At 43.8% G+C, this 20,029-nt stretch overlaps 1 protein-coding gene across 4 annotated transcripts in view; it reads right to left on the bottom strand.

Moving 5' to 3' along the window:
- Positions 1–2,402, bottom strand: part of PHIP (pleckstrin homology domain interacting protein) — a 97,577-nt gene extending 95,175 nt beyond the window's left edge. For all 4 annotated transcript variants that reach the window (XM_066612457.1, XM_066612458.1, XM_066612456.1 and 1 more), the window contains exons 1-4: positions 2,259–2,402; positions 2,111–2,169; positions 2,002–2,031; positions 1,759–1,818 (exon numbers count right to left, since the gene is read on the bottom strand). In XM_066612457.1, coding sequence (XP_066468554.1) covers positions 1,759–1,818; positions 2,002–2,031; positions 2,111–2,169; positions 2,259–2,307 — 198 coding nt within the window. In that variant the 5' untranslated portion in view covers positions 2,308–2,402. The remainder of the gene's footprint in view (positions 1–1,758; positions 1,819–2,001; positions 2,032–2,110; positions 2,170–2,258) is intronic.
- Positions 2,403–20,029: the final 17,627 nt, after the last annotated feature.

The following is a 20,029-nucleotide window of genomic DNA, read 5'->3' on the forward strand; positions in this document are numbered from 1 at the left end:
ATCTTGAAAAATATTGCAAGAAAAAAGAAGCCCTTTATTCTTCATCAACCATTTCCAGCTTACTGAACTAAGCTCATGTACAATAAGTATTAGACCAATTCCCAAACTGAGCGTCATTAGAAAAAGTACTAGCCTGTTACCAGAAACACAAACATGCAGCACCCGCACCTTTAGCACAATGATACAACTCTGGTTAAAACTTCTTCTGTAAACAGGAGTACCTTTGCCCTCACAAAAGTGGTCTTGTACAAGCAGCACTCTTATTCCGTTCACTGATGAAACTTCCATCAATAGTACATCATTGCACCAAATACTTGAATGCTACCCATAAATTTAAGGCTCCCGTGAACTCGAAGTTCCCACGTGGAGAGGAAGCTGTCCAACACATCTCTGCATAAGTCACTTCTCTAGCCTTGCCTCCTTGCAATTAGCACCAGTGGCAGAAAAAATTCTGCTCCATGATTAGATAAATTCACTGGGGCAGAAACAGCAGAATTACTTTCCTCAAAGGTGGCTGCCAAATGCATCTCAGCATGAGCAGTGACTTGTAAAGAAAGAGATTGTGGACTATTCCAGAGGTGGGTAATTCTTATTACAATGTACTACGAAAATAACTTTTTTAGTTGTAAGAATGAAATAAGCCTTTAGTAAGTGAAGAAGAACAGAAACATGATTAAGCTTAAAAAGTCAGGGAAATACTGAGTTAGGGTCAAACTAGACAAGTCAATGGAAAAGCCTTGATCAGAAATCAAAGAAGTTTGATGGTTTGGGGTTAGTTTGTTTTTGTTCAAAGGAGTCACAGAAAGTTCCTAGAAAGGAATATTTCCCTGTAATATTTTTGTAATTTTGAATCTGCCCCTGAAGTCATTTGCTCCACAGGATACCACACAGGCGGCTCTGAACTGCACCCCCTGCAAGAAACCTGACCACAGATCTCACAGCATCTCATCCACCTTGGCCCTTAGAATAAGCAAGAGTGCCTTCAAGATGCAAAACAGCCAGAAAATAAAAGACTGGGCGAGCATAAAAAAAAAAGACTCCTACCTTGAGAAACTGACAAGCAGGAAAGTGCAGGGCAAAGAGGAACTGAAGCAGATAAATAAACACACACCACATGCCAGCATCTGAACCTCATAAAGTTGCCACTGTCGGGTATCAGTTCAGAAATATTTTGCTACAGAACTGCACATGAAGCAGGATTCAGCGAGTGAACGCCAACTGTGTGCAGGAGTCCCTGCAGAGGACTGGGTCAGATTTTATGGTGCTGGTAAAAAAAAGCAGGAGTGGAAGGAAGTTGTGGGGTTTTGCGCATACGGCGAGCGGCTCAATGGCTTCCCAGCCCTATTGTGTATGTGGAGCAGAGCCGCCGGCACCAGAGCGCCCCCATCTCCCACACAGGCTGCCTGGCCGTAGCAAGCAAGCGCCGTCGCTCCTCCCTCCCGCCTGCCTCCTGCTCTCCCCGCACAACATCCATGACGTACCTTTATTTCTAGCCCGGCGAGCGACTCCGGGCTCTCGATTAGGGGGACGCCGGTGATGATCTGCCCTCACCCGGGACCCCCAGGCGGGCGCTCCGGAGGCGCCGCCGCCCCGCCCCGCCCGCTCCCCGCCGCGGGCCGGGAGTTCCCAAACAAGCCCTTATTTTTTTCTAAGATGTTAAGAAAATGCGGGAAATTCAATTTTGAAAGGGCTGCTCGCAAAGTTTGCCGAGCGCAGCACACGGCGCTCCACGCCGGCCGGCGACCGGCCGCCTCTTACCAGGCTCGCGTAACTGCGGGGGTGCTCCTTCCCTGTCCAGTCCGTCCTCCTGGGCAGCAGCTGCGGGCGAGAAAAGCGCGGGGTCACCGGGGCTCCCCTCCCGGGAGACCCCCCAGCAGCGCCCGCCCGCCAGCACGCCCGCCCGAAGAGGGGGAGGGAGAGAGCAGGCGAGGCCGCCGCTGCGCCGCCGCTGCAGCCTCCGAGGGCGGGCGGAGGATGGGCGGCGGGCGGCGCGGCGCTTACCTCCTTCTCGACGACCTCTCGGATCAGGACCTGCGGGCGACAAGAGAGGGTGAGGCTCGGCCGCGGAGGGCCCCGCAGGCCCGCCCGCCCGCCCGCCCGCCCGCCTTACCTGCGCCGCTTGCTGGCAGGGTCCGTGCTCCAGAAAGCGGGCGATGAGGAAATAGAGCTCTGCAGAGAGAGGAGAGAGCCGTGTGAGCGAGGCAGCGGCGGGGCAGAAGCGGGCAGGCGGCGGCGCGGCCCGGCCCGGCCCCACTTACCCGCTCGCAGCTCCGCCGTGTGCCTGCCGTCGCCGCCGTTCCCGGACATGGCGAGTGCGGCAGCCCGGCCGCCTCGGCCGAGCTCCCCACCGGCGGTCCGCAGTGTCTCCCTCGGCGGCTGTCAGCTCCCGTCGGCTGCGGCGAGAGCTCAGCCCCGGGCGGGCGGGAGGAGGAGGAAACAACAACTCGCAGCTCCGCTCGGCTCGGCTCAGCCCGCCGCCGTTGCTGCCGCCGCCAGCCTGAGCCCGAGACGCGATCCCTCCGCCGAGACAAAGAGTCCCGCCTCTCGCCCCCCCTCAGGTCGCGCGCGCGCCCCCGGCCCCGAGCCCTACGCGGGGCGCGTCTCGCCCAGCCGCCCCGCAGAGCCCGCCCGGGAGGGGAGGAACGCGGGCGACGGGCTGGCGAGCCGAGGAAAGAAGATGTCGGAGCGGCAGCAGGGGCGGGGCGCGCGGGGCGGGGCGAGGGTGGGCGGGCGGCTGAAAGGCGCTTTCTCTCCGCGAAGGCTGGAGGCCGCGGCGGAGGGATATGGCGCGCGGGAGGGAGGAGGCCGCGGCGGCGCTGGAAGTTCCTCAGTTTCAATGCGGCCGAAACAGGAGCCAAATGAGGCAAAAACGCCCCCGGGGAGCGCAGGCCCCGCTGGGCGAGGCGGGGGGCTGAGCGGGCTCCGCGCCCTGCGGGTTTCCGTCTCCTGCACGGCCTCCTGCGCCTCTCCTGCTCCAGGTTTCCGCCTGCTTGTAAGTTACAACGTCCTGACTTGTGCTTCTGCCTCTGGATCAGGATGGGGCCTCCAGCAGAAACAGTGTCCCTCCTGCACCTCCTCACACAGGGCTTCCCTTTGTCACGGCCCTTCCTCCCTGCTGGAGACAGTGCCCTCGTGGAGCTGTTGCCACAGCAATAAATCATCATCATCATCGTTATTATTAATCTTGCTTCATTACTATCTTTTTTCCTCATCTTCACAGTAGTGCTTGTCTTGGCCGCTCGTGAGACTGGCGTTTTTGGAAGAGAGCGTCATTAATAGAGCAGCAGATGCAACCCATGGCTGGGGTTGGAGGTAACTCACAGCTGGATCGATAAGGTACAGAAGGCTCATCGTTGGCAAAAGCACGATTAATGGTGGCATTTACATTCTGTATTTCTTACTGATTTTAGGTAAGGAACAGGGCTTGCTCCTTACAGTGCTGTCTGATGGTCTCATGGCAGTAAACGATGCGTTCATTAAGGTTTTGTGTAATATTTTATATACCAGGGTAACTAGCACTAAGCATTGGTTCTACCAGTAATCCTTGGTTTAGTAATATATCTGCAGTTTGCAGATTGAAAGTTGAGCATGGAAAATATTGCTCCTTCCACAAAAGTCATGACTTCTTGCAGGCATGGAAGTAACTAGTGCAATATCCAACTGAAAACTGTTCATCGCTCAAGATTGTAGATAGTTATACTATAAGGAGTGGTGAACTAGGCTAAAGGGACATGACTTTGGTCGGAGAAGATGCTGCTTCTCACTGAATCCAGCTGTGCAGCATTCAAGGAAGTGACCGTTTCTGTGATAGTGAAGCTGAAATGATGTTTAGGGTGTTTAAATGTGAAGTTATAGGTAAAGTTATCAAGGCCTTGGCCCACAAAGGAAGCAGAGACTGCATAGATGCGAAAGCTCAACGCTGGGGTTGGTGTGGCGAAAGCAATTACTGCAATAATCTTTTAGCTTCATTGTACCATGAAAAGAGATACTGAACTGTACTGTATCTCTGGCAAATTTGTAAAACTGCTACATGTAGCCACTCCAGCACTACTTGTAGTTAACACTTCTGTATTCTTAGGACATAACATTTATCTAAAAGATACACATGACACGTAATGATTTTAAGATGAACAAATTAATACAGAATTCATTGAAGCTCTATACATTATTAATGTTGTGATATGTTTTACCAGAGTCTATGATGTACATTCCTCATTGATTCAGTGCTTTTTCCCATGGTCTTACTATTTTTGTGATCTGCAATTGAGCTCGAAATCTTAAATTTGCATATTCCTAAAGTATAAGAGGACTTTTAATTTCATTGCTCTTTTCAAAGCATAATAGCACTCTCATTATGCTTACTATGGGCCTTTCGTTTAAGATATAGAAGGTTAATAGCAACCATGGAAAGCCCTGATAATAAGGCTTGCAAGTTGATTCTGTTGTCTGTACAATTGTTTCTGTATACACAACAGATAGCTAAGGATTCTGATGAATTGCAATCCTGTATTTATGTTGGATCTCTATCTTACTATCCCTAATTTGGAAGGACTGAAAAGTTTCTTATCGGGAAGAAAGATTATTGTGATTGTAATGGCTTCTCTGTTTTGTTGTTGTTGTGCACAATAATCCTGTTAATGATTTGACATAGTGTTCTAAAAACCTTTTCATTTCATTTATCAAAAATGCTGCCCAATAAACATGCAACCAGACCATGCAGTTCTTTTATTTTACGTTATTCCTCTGCAATAAGGTCATTGGCTTTGTTTTGCATGCAGGTTGCATCTTCTACAGATGACTTCGAATTATGTTAGTATTGCACATTTATAATGACGCTGGTTGACTTCTTTTTTTTTCCTGTTTTAAATTGTAGCAATATTCCATTTGTTTATTTTCAAGATGGTTCAGTAATGCATTGTGCTTAAACCCAGTAAGATGTTTTTGATTTCCTTGCAAGAAAAATCCATCTCTGAATTTTCACACTGTCTCAAGTGGTGTATTTTGAAACTCTTTTTTATTTTTTCAGAGTGTTTGTGTCAAGTCAGATTATTTTTAAACAGAAATATTTTATTTGCACTGTGTCATTGAATGGTAGTGGTTCTTTGTGAACCTGCTTCTGTTACAGTGAGGCATGATTTAAACAAATAAGATTGCCCCATTCAGATTAAAATGGATGTTTAAAATATATACCAATGCTATTTTATAATTTGTAAGTTATGGTCTTAATTTTATAAAATCATAGTGTATTTACACAAATTAACTGTTGGGAGGTAGTATTGATTTGATTTTCTAAAAATGAATATTTGTCATCCCTTTCATAGGCTTGTTGTGTTTCAGGAAACTTAAAGATGCCCCTCCCAGTGGGGGCAACACCATGTTTTACAGAGAAATTAAAAGCAACAATAGCTCATGAAACTGGAATTCAGGTCCTTACTTTAGAAAAGAGAATATTTAATAAACAAAATAGCGCTTGATATAATAATGCAAATTTAGATTTCACTAGCACTATAAATATTTCTGTTATCTTATAAATTGAGCTGCACATTGATGTAGGAAAGTATACATTATTGCCTGTTGATTTTCTCAAGTAGAGTTGGAAATCTTGAGAAGTTCATCACCCAAGAGGAAGGTGTTACCCTTCAAACTGAAGCATTTTGTAAATGTTTTATAATTATAATAAAATGAGAAGAAATTCTTTCTTTAAGAAAGAAAAAATTAATGTTCTTAAATATTTAATTCTGTGGTTAACACACTAGTAAAGGCACAGTTATTAGTAAGACATGTGCAGTAAATCTCAGATATCCAAGTGTTACTGTAATAATTTCAGGCACTTTAATAATGTGCTGTCAATACATTTGCACCAGGTTTTGCATCACAAACCTTGTAGTTGGACCTAGTAAAATGAGAAGTGTTGTGAGAAGTCCTTAAAAATTTCAAATCTAATGTGTTAAAGAAGAAAAAAAGTGCACAAACTGTATCTTTTTCTTGTCTGTTTTATGCTTATCAACTTCCAGATTTTGAAATGAAAAGAAGTGGCCTGCTACAACAAAACTAGTTTTCTATCTTACAGTTTAAAACCAATGGCAACATGGACATCATGTACTATGGGTATCTTTCATTGGGCTGATAGTGTTCTCCCCGTAGTGCCTCCTGCACCATCAAAGGCAAGGAACACCTGAAAATGTTCCTAGCCTGTGCAGATTCCATAGTGGTGTTAGGTGTTGTGAAAATTTTTTAAAGTTTATTTCGTCAAATTTAACTAGGAACCACAAGTTATATTTGATTTTTCCCTGACAAAGTAGAACTGAGAGTAATCATTTCTCATTTCATCATTTTAGCATTTCATACTTGGGTGCTGTTCCAGTACAATATTGTACATGTGACTTTTTAAAATATACTCTCTCATGCTAAGTGCATACACATGAACATGAATTTATAAGTTATTTTTAGTGCTAATTATGCAGAGATAAGCCTAGATTAGTCTAGAGACCCTAAGTATGATTTTTCCCTTCCACCTGCAGGTCAGTGGTAATTCTGGAGGTTCATAGCCTAGTAATGTAATGTTGGGAATAGGGAACTACACAGCTTCTTGATGGGGAGTTCTAATAATACATTGCAATGCATCTATGAAAAGTATTTGATTTTGTTTGTGGTACCTCTTTCAGTTAGAACTTGCCCCTAAACTACAGATGTAATTGCATGCCATTCTTCACTACAGTTACTAAGAAAAGCATTTGTTTCTAAGATTAAGTTCTCCAGTAAGAGGCTGCACCCCAACAGACTGGTAGACTAACTAAGCCTTGGGTATAATGTGCTAGAGCAGGGGTGTCAAACTTTAAGACCCCTGGAAGCAATTTATCTGGGCCCCATTATATTTGGGCTCTTCTAGCTTCATAATTGAGCTCTCTCATATCTTGAAAGTATAAAGGGGATTTGTACATTTACTATTCTGTCATTTGCAGCTCATGAGCTTCTATGCGAGAACAAAGTGCTTATTTCTGGTCATCATCTGCTTGATGATGTCATTTTCTGCTTCATGATGCCACTTCTGGTTCTTAGCAAACACCATGAATGCTAACTTCGGTCCTCTGAATGAAATGAGTTTGACACCCCTGTGCTAGAGTTTCTGCTGTTTGTTTCCTGATGCTGTCTACCTGTTTTGAGAGAAGATAGAGTACATTGTAGCTCTTTCACAGAAGAGAACAATTTGATTCAGAAGTATGAGGGACTGAGGGAAACAATGTGAAGCTACAACTTTCTACCACTACTATAAAAAGTATCCCCAAAGTAACCAAAATTGAACTGCAGAAAGGGCCTTTCAAAGATTGATCTAGATCTTCATTTTGTACCATAGAACAGCCTCAAGAAAGTGAGATGCAGGGAACTGAGCATCCTGGGGCATTTGAGAAGGCTGCTGTTGTGAATCGTTCCCACTTCGAAACATTTTAAATGGCCCAATCCAAAAGTGTTTGAGGAGCTTTTTCAGAAAGATTAAAGAAGGGGGGTTCAAATCCAGCCCATGCTTCCCTTCTCAAAACAGCTGATCAATGAAATTTTAACCTTTTTGTGTCACTCAAGTCATACCCCACCCTGTATCTATTCCCACAGGTAAAATTTGATTAATGTCCGCAGGTTGTACAAAGTGAAGTCACACATGGTGCATTTACCTTGCTCCATCAATGAAAGCATCTGCTTCATTGGGGTCACCCACTTATCTTGTTAAGTATGGGTATAAGAGCCAAGATCCTGGACTAGTGTGAGCACTGAGGCTAGGGCAGTACCCAGTGAACAATGTTCGTGCTTTTCTTTTAGTTTCTGTTTGCTTTTTAATCTTTGTGTTGACCCTTTGCTCATGCCATCCATCTCAAGCCTCCTTTGCCTTTCCTAGATTCTCAAGTGCCTCGTTTTTGCCTTTTTACTTTATCCCTTGTAGTTTGGGTGTTTTTATTATTTTAATAAACTAATTTACCATTTATAGTTTTAATCTGCTCATCCCACTTCACTCAAGTTGGTTTCCCTGTTTTCCTGGATCATCAGCCATCACTATTGTCTGAGTCTTAAGGAATATTGGAAGGCCTCGGGAATGTTGGAGCTCTTTATTCCTCTAGGTGACAGGTCTCCCCATGACATCCTCCATCTGTGCTTTTTTTCCCCCTTTGCCTTTGGTAATAGCAATATACTATCCTAGTGGAATCCAGTTTTGGAATAAGATAGTTGAAAGTTGCTAGGTACTGCACCCATCTGTTTAATTAACACATGGTGGCTTAGCAGTAGGCTCCAGAGCTCCAGCGAAAGCTCTGAGTCAAACTATGGCAGGTTCACTTTCTCTTTTAAATTTTAGTTTGGGTGAAGCAGCTGCTTCTCCTCAAAGACACTTTGGTTTGGTACATAAAAGACTGACATTTAAAAGCAAGCTAGTTTTGTTTATTTCTGTCTCTTGGAATCAGTGAAGTAGTAAGTTAGTTAGAGAGACAAGGGCAGAACTCTGTATCCCCTTGTGAAGTAGCAAAACCATGTTAGAAGTTCAAAGCTCCCAAAGCCCCAAGCTAAGAAACCATGATTAGGACTCCAAATGGTATGGCAGGAGTCAGTTACATGGAAAACCTGAATGAAAGTGAGGCTGGTCATTCTCCGGACAAGCTCTAGTAGCAGCAAGAAGGGTCCATTGACTTTTGAATAGCTTGTGTACCATTAGTACTGAGGCCCCTTCAGCTGAAGGAAGAACAATCTGTAGTAGAGAGGGAGGTGCAGAAACGAAGCCTAGCTGTCGAGAAGGAGAATGCCCCCATAGTGCACACCAAGGAGATGGATTAGCTTAGAAAAGTGTTCATTCCCGCCTTTGCCAGCTCCTGTCCTAGTCTCAGTGAATGCCAGAAGAACTTCATGCTCCAGCCTGTGTTAACTTTCATGGCTATGGACTGTGGCATTCCAGAAGGGAAGCATATGAAACACTGCAGGTTCCAGCTTAGTAGTACTATGGTAGATGTTGCCACCAAGTTGGGCTAGAATGAGGTGGATCCCACTCTGGTTTTGCTCCACTCCATAAAGAGCACATAGTTATTTCTATCTCATGTAACAATGTCCATGTTTTGCATGTCTCCGCATGCCGTGTGCTAGCTTGTGTTTTAGTCTGATTTCAGTCTGCAGTCTAAGTAAAATGTATCTCAGTGGACTTAATGAGATTCCAGTTAAAAGTGCCTTTCCCATGTAACATGTTCAACTCATGTTTTGTTTCTATATAATCAGGTTTTAAAACGTGCATGCCTTATTTGCTCCTGGTTGTAACCCATGCATTTTGTTTTGAATACTTTTGCATCTGTTTTGATATGTTTCCTTTTTCCTTTGTTTTTTCACTGTTAACCCATTTACTTATGTAATTGTCCTGCCTTTTTGGATGTAACCTATAGAACTTGTGCTTTTAATATTTCCTCTAGCTAACTTTAATATAAATTTAATCATGAGGAATCAGTCATAGGCTGTCTGTATATTTGGACGGATGTGTGATGAAAATTCCTGATTTTTCCCTCCCATTTTTCGGCATGTGTTCACCTGGTTGGACCATTCTATCCCTGGGGAAGTCTCATATGTCAGAGACTCCTATGTGTGTCAGGATGCTTTGAGGGGTTGCTGAATCATTTGGATGTTGACTTTCTTATTCAGACAAGTAAACAAAGGGCTTGAGTTTGACCTAGCTCACTGGACTGTGAAGCTCAACTGATTTCCAAGAATGGGAAAATCAAGAGTTTGGGTGACCCTTCCCAGTATCAGGTCCCATAGGTACAATCTAAATAATGTCTACAGGTTACAAAAGCAGGGTCCCACACCACAGTCCTTTGTTTATTTACCTCAATACATTGGTGAAAGCATCTGATGCTTTATTGGGGTTGCTTGCCTGCCTGCCCTTCTGGCTAGGTATGGGTGCAAAGACCAAGATCCTGCACTAGTGTATGTACTTGGGGTCAGGAAGGTACCCAATTAGCCACATTAGTGTTTTAAGCTCTGTGCCAATCCTTTTCCCAACCCATTCATCTCAACCCTCTTGTACCTTTCTTTGATTCTTCAAGTGCCTCATTTTTGCCATTTTACACCCTTAGGTGTTTGGGTATGTTCATTCTTTTAATAAACTCTTTTACATTTTAACCTGCCTTGTCTCAGTTTACTCAGGGGGGAGTTGGTTACCTTTCTTCCCAGAACCCCAGCCATTTGATTTGTAAGGGGTCACCCAGGAATATGAGACTCTTCATTCTCCTGAGATGGAGGTTGTGAGATATACTGTAAGTGATTAGCATAAAGCCAGCCATGACAGAGACTTAAAAAAAAATTCTATCGTAAAAGAATTCGGAGTCAGAAATGTTTGCTGATCTACTAATAACCTAGAAATCTACCTGTAGATTCCAATGTACTTTCAGACCACCCCCACCCTACAGCAAGTAAAACTAATCTAGTAACCAGAAGAAAGAGTTGTCTAGAGAAGGGCATAGCTTAGTAATAAAGGTTGAGTCCCTGATGTTTTCAGTTAAGACTTGTGTAACAGTGCTGAGAAAGACCTCTTGCTGAGATCCTAGAGAGCAGCTGCCAGTTACAGTAGATAATCCTGGACTTAGTAGACCAATGGCTAACACAGTATAAATCTCACTTGTCATTTTTCTTTCAACCATAATTTACTAATGAATATATATATAGTCATTCAAGACTAGTAAAATGTTCTGTGGAGTTAAATAAGCCTGCTGTAGGATTTTTTCTGAAGTTTCACATCACTGGGAAAGAGTTTATTTCTGAGCAACATTGGAATAATGTTTGTGGATTCCATGCATCAAGATTATCTATCTATTGATCGATCGATATAGATATATAAAGTTCAGGATCCTCAGAAGACCTATTTGGTTTCTTCTTTATTTGTAGACGTGTTGATAATAGTACAAGTGTTCATTTCTGTTTAGCCTTGACATTGAATCAGGTTTTCATAATACAAGTATGAACAGATGCTGTCCAACAAACATTTTTTGGAAGTGATCTATACATTTTAGGTCCTGAGATAATGTACTGATTATGTCTGCAACATACAACTGTCTTCCAAATATTCGTCATATACCCCTTTAATTTATTTATAAATAAAAAAGGTGTACTGTATCATTAGGGAAAGGGACTTCAGGGAGAAGGCCAACTGACCAAGTGGAGTAATACTTAGTGGTTAGTGTGCACATTCCTCTCTGATGCCTGCTCTCCCTTTACTGGACCAGCAGTTGGTGAAAAAAATTTGTTGTCTGCTGCTACCATTCCAGGCTACAGAGACCAGACAGTGGGGAACTGTCTGGGGGGAAAAAAACTATCTCCCAGGAAAGCACTGACCCCCAGAGCTTCTTTTAAAAATCAAGCCTTTAGCATCATTTGCAGAGCATTTAACGGCATTAAATCCAGGCCGCATGCTTGCTAGTGTCACATATCAAACACAAAGCAACAAAAGTCCCTGCCTGCAATTTAGCCATACCAAGGGTGTCAGGACCAACTATCTAGTGTGGTTATTGATGGTAAAGCAAATAAAAGTAATTAACACCTTTCAAGATCACTTTACATAGGAACATAAGAAGAGCCCTGTTGGATCAGGCCAAGGGCCCAACTAGTCCAGCTTCCTTTATCTCACAGTGGCCCACCAGATGCCTCTTGGAACACACAAGACAACATGATACCTTGTTGCCACTTTCTTGCATCTGGCATTCAGAAGAGACTATCTGTAAAACCAAAAGAAAGCATACTTTAGGATCCAATCCTACGCATTCTCCACCACCACCACCCTGGCCAAATCAGGTGGGGAGTCCAGGAGGTCTCCTCTGGGTAAGGAAACATTTGTTCCCTTGCCCAAGTGTAAGCCTCTGTAACGCGGAGGGGTCTACTCAGACCTGTTCTAACAAAAGCACTAGCACAGCTCTGTGTGGACCTGGCCTGCAGGATCACATCTGGGAAGTGGGCTTGAATTTGGCATCCACCACTGCTCCAGAACTCACCCCTTCCCAAAGCCAATCTGCCTACCCTGTCACTGCTTGGTTCTGCCTTCCCTCAGCCCCATCACCTCTCCATTTCACCCTCCCCCATTCTGCCATCCCCCACCTCATTCTGCTTCCTCTACTGCCTTACCTTTGTTGGTGGATTCCAGTTCAGCCACTAGTGTGGCTGCTGTGCACAGCTGTGGCCTTCTGACTGGTGCTGTTGGAGCACCTTTCATGACTACCATAAGGCAGTTGCTGGTGGCAAAACACTGATTCCACCAGCAATATAGCTCCGTAGGCTTAGAGTATTAGTTTCAGAAAGGAATTGTAATATGTTAGGAGGTTGGCATCCCAATTACTTATTTTGCCTGGACTACCGATGTATCCCATATGTAAATATCAATTGCATTTGTAATATATTTCTACCCAACTGTATTTTCATTAACAGAAAATAAATATTAAATTTGTTTTAAGTTGTATTGTATTGTTTTGAATATAATTGTTGAATAGATTGATTGTTATTCTTGTACATAAATTGTAAGTCACTTTTATCTGTTAGAAAAGGGGTTTAAAAATATAGTAAAAACAAAATACATTGTGCTGGTGACAATGTCTTCAAATGAGAGAGTAGCAGAATCACCAACTTGCAAGCCAGCAGTTCTGCAACCTGCCTCAGATTAAAAAAAAACTGGCATGAAATGCTCTGCCTCAGCATTTTTCAAAGTGCTTCTAGGAGCCCTGGGGTTCCCTGAGACTCCTTCAGGGGCTTCGCAAGCACACCATAAGTGGCTACCATCTCCCCCCTACCTAGTTTGCACATCCGTCCTTCCTGCCTCCCCTGTTTATGGCTCTCCTTTGTCATTCCTCTCCTGTTCCAGCTCTTCACCAGTATATGGTGTTGGGCTCCGCACTGCACAACTCTGGGGGTGTGCCAGCGAGGCTCCCCAAGAACTCAGCAAGAAGTGTAAAGGGCTCCAGAGATTAAAAAAAGTTTGAGATCCACTGCTCTATGTGTTATATATACATTGAGCCTGTTTATCCACAGATTTTATATCGGAGATCTGGCTCAATGCGGGTCCCCCAAACCCACATTGAGCCAGAATTCGCTTCACCTGAACCCTCTGAAGGAAACTGGAAGTAGCATCTCTTGGGCCTTTTCAGCCATTTGGAAACCAATAGAGGCTATGGGAAGATGCACATGCCCTCTGTAGTTTCAGAAAGCCCTCCAGAGGCTACCAGAGTCCCCTTCAAAGAGTTTTAGGGGCCAAAAACCATGGGTTTGCTTATCCATGGTTTTTGGTATCCACAGGGGGTTCGAGAACAGATCCCTCAGGATACTAAGGCCCCACCTGTATTGTTTTCTTAATTTCTGTGCGTGTAGAGAAATACCTGTACCCTTGTAGAGAATACCTGTACTCTTCCACATTTATATTAAACACGTGTCTTTTTTGTTTTCCAGGGAACCAGCAACAGTGTTCAGTTTGATAACCAGTAGTTTCTTTGGGGCCAAATTGTAGAGCAAGCTTGTTGTAGTGGCTCTGTACTTTAGTTCCTGTACAGTTTTAGATGCCTTGTTACCCAGTTAGAAACACCCATATCAGTACATTTGTTCAATAGTGAATTATGTACCAAGGCTTTTTCTCTAGCTGTACCGCAGGTTTCCTTCTAAAATGTACTTACTTTGAAGAAACCTGCTGAGTGTGACTTTTCTTCTATACTTGCTCTGAAAGGTAAGCGTAAGATACCCTTATGTTTTATCATATAGTTATAGTGCAGTCTGAAACAAAACATTCTTTTGAGAAAGACTATCCTTTTCAAATTTTCCATTATATTGGTATTCATTGTGGGTTGGTGAAATGACAGGGTAGCGTGTTGGCCTCCTTTGGGTTGCACAGGGTCACTATGCAGGCAAATCTGTGTTTGTGGTTTGGAGTTAGCATCACAATCTCTTGCATGACCTTTGTGTCCCAAGTGGGCTAAGAGAATCATATCAGCCCAAAGGCATATGCTTATGGGACTATGGCAGCAAAAGCCACCATCCACATGTGCCCCATAGTAGAATGGTATAGCAAAGAATGGATGGAGTGAATGTCACTATGGATCAGCATTGTGCAGGTATTTCAGTTGCTGCAAAGCCTGCACTGTTGGTACAATACTACAGTAGAGAACAGTGGTGAAGTACACAATGGTCGCTGACTTGCCAGACAGTAGGATAGAGCTCTATCACGTGCATTTATGTATTTATCTAGCACCTTTTATCCCAGCCCTTCAGCCCCCAAGAGGATTCCCAAGGCCACTTGCTACAAAAGTCAAACAATTAAAATGTGACAGTCAGTTAAAACACAAACTAAAATGCATATCAGTGATCAACCAGAAGAGCAAGAAAAACAATATTATTATTAAGAATATTTATATACTGCTTTTCAACAGAAGTAGTTCACAAAGTGGTTTACATAATAAAATAAATCAATACAATGAAAACAGAAGCATTCAGCTACCTAAAAACATATTTACCAAAACACTAAGTGAGGGGGCTTGATAAGCCTTCCAAGCAGGAAGTTCCAGTGATGGGGTTCACAACATCACAGGCATTAACTCCTACTTCACATCCAGTTTTGCCCTCATTACATTTTGCTGCTGCTGCTGCTGCTCTGTGCAACTTTGTCCTTTTTTGTCTTCTTCTCCCCTGAATATTTGGAATGGCCGCTCCCTTGCATTCCTTCCTCCCTCCTGTCTACTGACTTAACTCACTTCAAACGAAAGCATCAGCAGGCTTCCTTGCCTCCTCACCCCCAACACAGAAAAACCGACCATGCTTTTCAATACCATCTTGCAAATGTCACAGAATCATAAGTTGCTTATCACACTGTTTACAATGACCTTTTTGTTATTTAATGCTGCATGTGTATTTTTCTGGACTTCTAACTGTTTTATGTGGAGTCCATGCAAAATACTTTGCAGATTAACAGCCTGATCCTATCTCTACATATACTAGTGCAACCTCAGCCCCACTGTCTGAAGACCTCCTACTGACAGATACCAGCAGAAAGTGAGGAAAAACTCCATACCAAAGTAGCTCAGATGAAATTCAGAAGGCAATGCAAACACCAAAGATCTTCAGCAGCTCATGGATCATTTTAGCAAGGCCTGCCAAGATTTTGGACTGACAATCAGCCTGAACAAAACAGGTCATGGTTTAGGATGTGGACTCACCTCCCTGCATTACAATCTCTGTGCATGAACTGGAGGTTGTCCATGACTTTGTGTACCTTGGCTCAACGATTTCCAACACTCTTTCTCTCAATACTGAGCTAAACAAACATATCGGTAAAGCAGATACCACGTTTTCCAGACTCAGAAAGAGAGTCTGGTCCAACAAGAAGCTGACGGAACATACCAAGATCCAGGTCTACAGAGCTTGCGTACACTTCTGTACTGCAGTGAGTCATGGACTCTTCGCTCACAGCAGGAGAGGAAACTGAACACTTTCCACATGCGCTGCCTCCAACGCATCCTTGGCATCACCTGGCAGGACAAAGTTGCAAACAACACAGTCCTGGAACGAGCTGGAATCCCTCGCATGTATGCACTGCTCAAACAGATGCCTGCGTTAGCTTGGTCATGTTGTGAGAATGGGCAATGGCCGGATCCCGAAGGATCTCCTCTATGGAGAACTCATGCAGGGAAAGCGCCCTACAGGTAGACCACAGCTGCGATACAAGGACATCTGCAAGAGGGATCTGAAGGCCTTAGGAGTGGACCTCAACAGGTGGGAAACCCTGGCCTCTGAGCGTCCCGCTTGGATGCAGGCTGTGCAGCATGACATCTCCCAGTTTGAAGAGACACTTGGCCAACAGTCTGAGGCTAAGAGGCAAAGAAGGAAGGCCCATAGCCAGGGAGACAGACCAGGGACAGACTGCACTTGCTCCCGGTGTGGAAGGGATTGTCACTCCCGAATTGGCCTTTTCAGCTACACTAGACGCTGTTCCAGAACCACTTTTCAGAGCGCGATACCATAGTCTGCTGAGACTGAAGGATGCCAGTGCCAATGCAAACACCACTAGGACCTGACCTACACTTGGGCCCCTGTGGCTTTGCCAAGTCCATGGCAGACAATGAACCCAGACCTCACTAGCACCTGCAACTTGATTGTCTGTTGGATAACATGCAGTGGCAAAACAATTAGTAGGGGATGAGTTGCAATGTCACCTCTGTTTTTCTTTTTCAGATACTGCTTTATTGCTGATATAAGTCAATAGAAACTTTGAATCACATTTATTGTCTTTTTGATAGCATATAGGTATCCTTTCTTACACCTTAGTTGTTTCTTAGCTCAGCTGAGCTTAGGTGGGGGGCTCTCTGCTCTCAGGGTATGTAGTATCAACACTCCATGGCTTCTTATGCTCTGAAGGGGAGGGACACTCCTCAGTTATCATAAACCCCCTGTTTTCTGCTGTTGCTACACATAACAATGATGACCTCCTGACATAATACCGATGATGAACCGATGTCCGGATGCCACTCCATGGGCAACGAGCTGTGTTGTGTTTCCATGTATGCCGGGGGCATTACTGGGACAGACTGCACCAGTAATTTCTGGAGGCACATGGGGCTGAAGATAGGACTGACATTGCGCTAATGTCAGTACACTGTCGACATGCTACCCAAATAGGATTGGGCCACAAGATATTTTGGTGACAATGGATGTAGGTCCATTCCAAAGTGGAGGGGTGATTTTTTCATGCACCTTCCATAAACCATGGGTCAATGTAGGTGCTTCTGTTCATTGGAATTCAAACTGACAGTCACTGGGTCTTGTATCCAATACTGAACAATCAGAAAAAAGACTAATTTCAATAGGACTGGTTTCAAGTAAGTGTACATAAAAAGAATAAATTCATCTTAAATTCAGGTATGTTAGCTTAATATGGAATAGGGTTGCCTTTCTATTCTTAGCCATTTAGAGGAATACAGATCTTAGGGCCTAATCTTATGCATGTCACCTGCTGGCAGTGTTCCTCCTGTGTAGATGCCGATGGCCATAATGCAGTCAGTGCCAGTTGCAAAAGGTGCTCCAACATCCTGTCATTCAGCAGAGCAGGTAAGTCAGCGGGAGAAGTAGAAGGGGATGGGGGAGGGTAGAACAGATGTGGGAAGGAGTGAAATGAGGTGGGGAAGATAGTGATGGGCAGGGGATTGGTTGATCAGGCCCAGGAGGGGGTGGTATTGATGTCGTCAATGCCACTGATGTCCTGTTCACCTTCCCAGACCCAATTCATGCCCCAGCTATTTAGTTAGCACAGGACCAGGTAGGCCATCTGCACGGCAGAGGCTTACCCCAGACAAGAAAACAAATGTTCTCTTACCCATAGGAGACCTTCCCGACTGCCCCCCAGCTATAAGATTCTTAGCCATTTTGGTGCCACTGCATCAGTGTGGGTGGTGATTAAGAACATAAGAACAGCCCCACTGGATCAGGCCATAGGCCCATCTAGTACAGCTTCCTGTATCTCACAGCAGCCCACCAAATGCCCCAGGGAGCACACCAGATAACAAGAGACCTGCATCCTGGTGCCCTCCCTTGCATCTGGCATTCTGACATAGCCCACTTCTAAAATCAGGAGGTTGCACATACACATCATGGCTTGTAACCCATAATGGATTTTTCCTCCAGAAACTTGCCCAGTCCCCTTTTAAAGGTATCCAGGCCAGACGCCATCACCACATCCTGCGGCAAGGAGTTCCACAGACCAACCGCACGCTGAGTAAATAAATATTTTCTTTTGTCCTAACTCTCCCAACACTCAGTTTTAGTGGATGTCCCGACTGCCCCCCAGCTATAAGATTCAGTCTTTGCAATTTTGGTGCCACTGCATCAGTGGGGTGGTGATAGGATATGATTGGGCTGTTATTTGTTGAGAAATTATATGATTATGGATAATGTAATCAAAGTTGTTTGGAAGTTGAAGTGACATTGGAGTTTAAAAAATTATTTTCTATAGTGACATGGGAATACTAAGAAATTATTAGTGTAAAGTCAGAGCTCAACACTAAACCCCTTTCAATCATATAGAGATCAGAAGTGAAGTTTATCTTTTCCTTTACCAAACTATATAGACACAGGAAATACACAGTTAGTGCTCAGTTTGCCCTTTTTCTTAAGTCCCCTGCTTCTAAACTGCCTTTCAACATACTACCAGAACAAACCAACAGCTGCTCCCTAACTTACTTTACTACTACTCCTTTGCAGCTCACAATCTGGGGAAATGGCAAATTCTTCAGTTCTCCATTGCTACCCTTTTAATCTTTGCAATAATGAAACAAGGGGCAGTGGTTATTATTGATTTCTACATAATTAGGAACAAAAGAGTGAAATACTGAGCACAGAGTACTCTGATCTTTGCCTTTGTCAGCATCTGTAGGACCCATTTCTAAATAGCAAACACCAGGCAAGTAGAATCTAGACCAGGGGTGCTCGCACTTTTTTGGCTCAAGAGCTACTTTGAAACCCAGCAAGGCCCGGAGATCTACCAGAGTTTTTTTTACAATGTTCACGCCATCATAACATATAACATTTATGTGTACAATGTATGTTGGTGTACCTTGAGCCCCACTGAGTATAACAGGACTTACTCCTGAGTAGACATGCCTAGGATTAGGCTGTGAGGCTGCAATCCTAGCCACACTTACCTGGGAGTAAGCCCCATTGAGTACAATGGGCCTTACTCCCGGCGTTTCCTCCCAGAGGCACCTGAAGGGGGGGTCGGCACTCCGCGATATACTCATTTTGCCTCGCAATCTACCGGTAGATCGCGATCCACCTATTGAGCACCCCTGATCTAGACTAAATCTTCCTGTGCCTTATATATAACCAATGGTTCTCACACATTTAGCACCGGGGCCCACTTTTTAGAATGAGAATCTGTCAAGACCCACAGGAAGTGATGTCATGACCAAAAGTGGCATCATTAAGCAGGAAAATTTTGAACAATCCTAGGCTGCAATCCTACCCATGCTTACCCTGGAGTAAGTCCCATTGACTATCATTGTTAAAAGAATATACATAGTAGCTTGTAAAAACTACAGGTTGTCACATTTCCCCAAATGCAGTCACCTACCATGGGAGCATCAAGTCTAATATATTAAAAATAAAATATTGAAATGAATGGCCCTCCTGAAATTGGCTCACAACCCACCTAGTGGGTCCCGACCCACAGTTTGAGAAATACTGATTATAGTCACACACGTATACTTGTCTATACTCTCTCTCTCTCTCTCTCTCTGTATACACATGCACACACACACCTTTTTTGGCCATAAAACCAAAACAGAAATAAAAACACACTTTTAGGCATCCTGACTACTGATAAACATCTGTTCTTCATCAAAATGTATTTACATTTGAAAAATTAACTCATGCTACTTGATAGTTAGATGACAGCATCTTAAGTGATGTTTCCTGAAGCAAGAAAAAAAGTCATTATCACAGAATTCACAGCTTAAAAATGTCATTTATTGAACAGGTTTAACAAGAAATTCAAAGCCACGTACAGAAAAAGAAGGCTTTGCTGGAACTTCTGGTTTCAAGTGGTATTAATAGGTATTACCCCAATTCGTGATGGAATATATTATTTTGATCACTTGCAATAGAGATGCAGTATAAAGCTCAACAGATGATGTAAATAATAGCTTCTGAGAAGCCTTAGTTGTCCCAGATCAGTCACACTGTGCATGATATTATTTGAAGTTGTTAGCTTGATGTTTGAAAAACCACTAGGAATGCAAAACCATATTATGCAAGTGCAATGGAAGAATCAAGGTTTTGTTGTAATTAGCTCCACTAAAATGGAATGGTCAATGGGAGACTGTTTGCAGAGCCAGCAAGGCACACAGGCTTCTAATGAGATTCTGTGTAATAATGGAGCAACCACAAGAATGCAGCAACCATGTGGGGCAAGAAACCTATGAATGACAAACCTGTATACTGAAAACTCATGTACAGACTTCAGGGAAGTACAGCCCAATCAGGATTCCTAAGTGCGTGA

The sequence above is a fragment of the Tiliqua scincoides genome, chromosome 1 (genome assembly GCF_035046505.1).
Source record: "Tiliqua scincoides isolate rTilSci1 chromosome 1, rTilSci1.hap2, whole genome shotgun sequence".
Lineage (NCBI taxonomy): Eukaryota > Metazoa > Chordata > Lepidosauria > Squamata > Scincidae > Tiliqua > Tiliqua scincoides.